Source organism: Corvus brachyrhynchos, unplaced genomic scaffold (genome assembly GCF_000691975.1).
Source record: "Corvus brachyrhynchos isolate BGI_N302 unplaced genomic scaffold, ASM69197v1 scaffold100, whole genome shotgun sequence".
Lineage (NCBI taxonomy): Eukaryota > Metazoa > Chordata > Aves > Passeriformes > Corvidae > Corvus > Corvus brachyrhynchos.
The window spans coordinates 1,267,987-1,273,088 of record NW_008236230.1 but is presented as its reverse complement, the minus strand read 5'-3'; the positions used below and the strand labels follow the sequence as shown (position 1 = coordinate 1,273,088).

The 5,102-nt window shown below is 40.5% G+C and overlaps 1 protein-coding gene across 3 annotated transcripts in view; it reads left to right on the top strand.

Moving 5' to 3' along the window:
• RIOK1 (RIO kinase 1) overlaps positions 1–5,102 on the top strand; it is a 23,197-nt gene that overhangs the window by 8,769 nt on the left and 9,326 nt on the right. For all 3 annotated transcript variants that reach the window (XM_017746918.1, XM_017746917.1, XM_008643445.2), the window contains exons 11-15: positions 242–348; positions 954–1,019; positions 2,617–2,736; positions 3,021–3,074; positions 4,139–4,288. In XM_017746918.1, the coding sequence (XP_017602407.1) occupies positions 242–348; positions 954–1,019; positions 2,617–2,736; positions 3,021–3,074; positions 4,139–4,288 (497 nt within the window). The remainder of the gene's footprint in view (positions 1–241; positions 349–953; positions 1,020–2,616; positions 2,737–3,020; positions 3,075–4,138; positions 4,289–5,102) is intronic.

Sequence of the window (5,102 nt, the reverse complement as noted above, 5' to 3'; positions counted from 1 at the left end):
TGGCTTTTATATTTATGCAGTTTTTCTCCTTTCAGTATTTGTTGCATCTTGAAGATGAACAGTTTCATTTCAGAAACCCAAGCATCTGGTAACTAAACTCAGTATGATGTAGAACGTGCTGCTGAGACTTTCCCAAGTCATCAGAGTTGTTGGCTTGCTGGAATTGTCACTTTAACATCAGAGCTGCATATGTTAGATGGAATTACTTATGGGTTTTTTCTCTGCCCTTGTTTCCTGGCAGACTTTTTCCAGAAGCACAATGTTGCAGTGATGACTGTGAGGGAGCTGTTCGAATTTATTACTGATCCTTCTATCACAAGTGAGAACATTGATGACTACCTGTCTAAGGTAAGACCTCATGGCCTTGTTGGTTAGTAGGAAGACAATAAAATCTGATCTAGTTCAAGCTCCTTCACCTCATTTACTCTACCTCCTACTGTAAGGAAGCCAGCACATGACATTGTTGTGCTAGTGCTTCAAAAATGCACATAGGTCTTTTCCATTTATACCATTGTAGGGTGATACTACTTCGATTGCATGTTTTCTCAGAAAGTCTAATGAAGACTTAAATGTCTGTTTGAGGTGCTGTAAGAACCAGGATGCTTTAAGTTAGCTCTTTCTTTCTGGCAAGGAGAAGCTCTGAGGAAATATAACCATGCTTATTGGAGAGTGGTGTTGTATGTGCTGTAGCCATGTTGGGCCTGCCACAGTTTGGTGTGGGGGAGCAGCAAGTGTGTTATCCCTCTGTTACAGGCCTGATCTGCAGCTCTAAGTGTGCTGGTTACCAATAGGTGTCGCTGGCGGCATTCCCATAGGGAAAGCTGGAGTGCGTGTGAGTGACAGTGGAGCACAGGGAGAAACGCAGATGGGAATAGTTGGATGTGATTCTAAAGACTTAGTGGTGCGATTCTAAAGAGTGATAACTTTTTTTGTATTGTTTTGTATTTCTTTAGGCAATGGAAATAGCATCGAAAAGAACAGAGGAGGAAAGATCCAGTCAAGATAAAGTGGATGAGGAAGTGAGGATTTCTGTTCCTGCTATGAAATTAGTATTTACAGACCTTATGTCTGTAAACACTGAAAAATGTTCTGTTTTTCTTTGGAAAAATGTACAGCTGATGATAAACAAAACATTGTTTGTGATACTGAGATGTCTTGACCTAGTTGAGATGTGAAGTATTAAGGGGCACCATGTGTAAAAGTTGACAGTGATAAGCTGTTAGAAGGCAAATACTCCATTTCCTAAACCAGATTTGGTTTGCTCGTAGCTAGATCCCTTGATATATCTTCCAGTTCAGGTTTAGTTAATAAAAAATCAGAGAGAGATCTGATTATGCCAGTGGTTTTGGACCAGAGTGGTTTTGGACCAGTGATACAGAAGCAGGCTATTTGGATATGTGCGTTGGCCAAATTGCCTACCTAGCTCCAGTCCCAGTCTAATTCAGTTCTTCCCCTGCTTTTACATTAAGTGAAGCCATCTCAAGTCCATTACAGAAAGCTGTTAGTGTTCTGGAAATACTTAATGTAAAGATACAGCCATTTCTACCTTAGTCTTAACTATCTGTTCCAGAACAGTTTAAAAAAAACCAAACCCAACAACCAACAAAAACCTCACTCAACACTACTTGATTTATCCAAGATTTTTTTGTCTTGGAGCTCAGCAGGTTTTACTAACTGCTTCAGACTTGACCAAGGAAAGATGGTTTTTGTTTCCCAGTGTACCTTCAGCATAAAACTACTGCGCTAGAGAGTCAGATGCTAGTGTTTGGTAGCAAGCCCATCTTCTGCAAGCAAGTTACTCCTTTGCTTACATGAGGTACTGACCTGTCAGAGAGGTGGTTTCATAGCATCTAAGTTCAGTTCATTTCTCTTAGACTTTCCACGTGACCATGGCTAATTTGTGTCGCTCCCCTCGCAAAAGAGTAGAGCTGTAAGGGCAGCTCTGTGGAAGTGGGGACCCGTGCTTTGTGCACAGCTCTTAGATGAGCAGTGATGGTCATGAAGATGATGTTCTGGGATTGAACTGATACCATGAAACAGAGAAGCAAAACACTTCTCTCTGATCTGGTAGGGTTGTAAGCTTGCTGAAAGATCGTTTCAAATGTGACAAATTCCAAGTATGTTGTTGATACTGCAGTTAGTTTTTTACTCTATTGCTGCAAGAACCTTTTTTGAGTTGGTCTGTAGGTTGAAGCAGGTATTGTTACATAAAGAGATTAAGTTCTAGCAGTGCATTTCAATGGAGTTGCCTGCTGAAGGCACTGTGAACATTACAATAAAAACATTAGAAAAATTTTTAGGATACAAAACCTTAGGAGTCAAGTAGGCTGAGAGATGGTTGGAGAATTTTGTGAGAGGGCTGGCTTCACAAAGGAAGGAGCCGTATTAGTTGAGATCCATCAATAATGTGTAGGTTGCACATTAAGTCTGCTCCTACAGAAAAAAAAAGTACAAACAAAAAATAAGTCTGCAGTTCAAATGGTAGTGGATGACTGCCATGTTCATTTATTGTTTCTCTGATTGTGATTATTCTCCTAAGGATGCATAATTAGGAGAGAAAATCATCATGACACTATATGTAAATTAGTAAGTCTGTGTTTCCTTTCACTGTGCTAGGTATTTAAGAAGGCCTACATACCTCGAACTCTGACTGAAGTTAAAAACTATGAGAGGGATGTGGACATAATGATGAAATTGAAAGAAGAGGATATGGCATTGAATGTTCAGCAAGATAATGTGAGTAGGCATGCTGAGGCCCTGCAAAAAAAAGAGAGGGAATATGAATTTTTCTTACTGGAAACTGTTAGCAACAAAGAAAACCAGAAGCTTTGCTACCAAGGTGTGGAGTACTAAATCTATATTATAATTTAAAATTGTCTGGTTAGTACTACTACTAACATTGTGGATTCTATCCTGGTCTTTATTTCTTTGAATTTATTTTTAGATAGTAATTTTCTCTGGGCACAAAGAATTAAGACATAATTTGACAATGTAATTTCTTCCTCTCTCCCTTGGAGCAGATTCTCTACCAGACTGTGACAGGACTGAAGAAGGATTTGTCTGGTGTTCAGAAGGTGAGAGGGTCCTTTTGAAACCCTTCATTTTAGCCATTTTCATGAAAGTGCTTACAGGTAGTTCAGAGAATGCCTGGTCCTGGCAGAAAGAAGCCTCTTGTCTGTAGAGTGACCATTTGTGTCCAGGATGGGTCTGGCATGGCAGTGTGTCTGCACAACACAGAAATTGCTTTCCTGCACTGTGGCTGATGCTGGGTTGCTTGAGAATGAAATTACAGTCCTTGCTGTGGCCATGGTCTCTAAAGTTAAGTTGGAGATGAGGGAAAGTGTTTTCTGGTTATGTAAAATGTAATTGATTTAAATTGTTGCACGACTGCAAGTTTTGGTATGTTCAGGGTATCTTTGTTGTAATACTGCATAAAGAACAGTCCTCCAGTATAAGGCATAAGATATTATGTCTTATTTTATTTCAAGTACTTGACAGTGACACTTCTGTAAAGTACATTGGATGAGAAGTTGGATACAGATCAGTTGGAGCCATGTCATTCAAGGCAGAAGCCCTGTGTGGATTCCCCCTCCTTACTTTGTGAATGTTCTCTAGCAGTGGTGTACACTCTTGATTCAAAATGGAAATATAAATATGGATGGGATCAGGCTGTAGCATAGTCTCCAGGCTTGTTTAAGAATAAGTGAGTGTTCCAGTGCAGGTATTTGTGTTTGAAATGTAGAATACATACAGTGCCCCCAAGGTAGATTTGGGTATGATCCAAGGATAATTAAAAATAGGCTTCCACATATGCTAGCAAATTGCTGTTTAACTTAGGGAAATTAGTTTGGGAGTGCAAATAACAGCTGTGCTTTGAGCCCTGACCTAAAAGAATCTGTGTTGTACATTCTGGAATCCTTGTTCTTAGTTTGGCTTAACCTACTTTTCATTCTTTATCTTGAGATTCAGTGAGGGCTGTCTTAAGGGAGATGGCATCAGATTGCTCGAGGGTTTCTTTGCAGCAGATTCTGTTTTGTTTTTTATGAGTATATATATACACATAGTGCATATATGTGTGTGTGTATATTGTCATTAGGTTTCTTGGTTTTGATTTGATGTAATTCTTGATGTCTTGCAGATTCCTGCACTTCTTGAAAAGGCAGATAATTCAGAAACAGACTCTGATGATGATGATGATGATGGTGGCAGCTCAGAGGACTCTGATTCGGGCTGTAAAGAATCTGTACATCCCAAAGATAAACCTGCTGAAATTAGCATGGACAAAAAGGTCAGATGGTCAGGAATTGTTTATTTTTTCCCAGCTTTGCTTCTGTGACACAAAAAAATCCAAACTTAGTGGCTCTTGCTTCTTCTTGTCTGAAACAAGCTGTGGACTTCTGTTCTGGAGAACAAGAGTAGAGACAGTGAATTTCATTGGGGATGCTTTATTAATGGTGGTTTTATGTAGAGCAGTGTGGAGCACAGCTCTCTGTAGCCTAGGCAAGGCTAGAAGGGAGATCTCTACAGGGAATTACAGGGCTACGCAAAGTAGAATTCAGGGAAGCCTGGGCAGCTTTTCAGTCCCTCTGGCTACTCTTCCAGGCTCTGGTGTTCAGGTTTGTGGTTGTAGTCCCTGACCAACCTCCTTATGCCCAGACAGCTGAGACCACTTGATCTGTAGAACTGGAGAATTGGTGGCAGTGTTGGTACCACAGTGGCTTTTGCAGTACCATTAATACAGACTGGCTAGCTTTGCTGTGGGCAAGAGATGCAGCAAAAGGATTATGGTTAGGGTCTGGGGGGCTCTGGTGTTCAGGTTTGTGGTTGTAGTCCCTGACCAACCTCCTTATGCCCAGACAGCTGAGACCACTTGATCTGTAGAACTGGAGAATTGGTGGCAGTGTTGGTACCACAGTGGCTTTTGCAGTACCATTAATACAGACTGGCTAGCTTTGCTGTGGGCAAGAGATGCAGCAAAAGGATTATGGTTAGGGTCTGGGGTTTTTTTTTGTTCATTTGTTTGTTTGCCTTTTTTGTTTGTTTGTTTGTTTAGGTTTCATTTTCTAAATTGCAGAACAGTATGCTCAGTTTGCTGAGGCTTT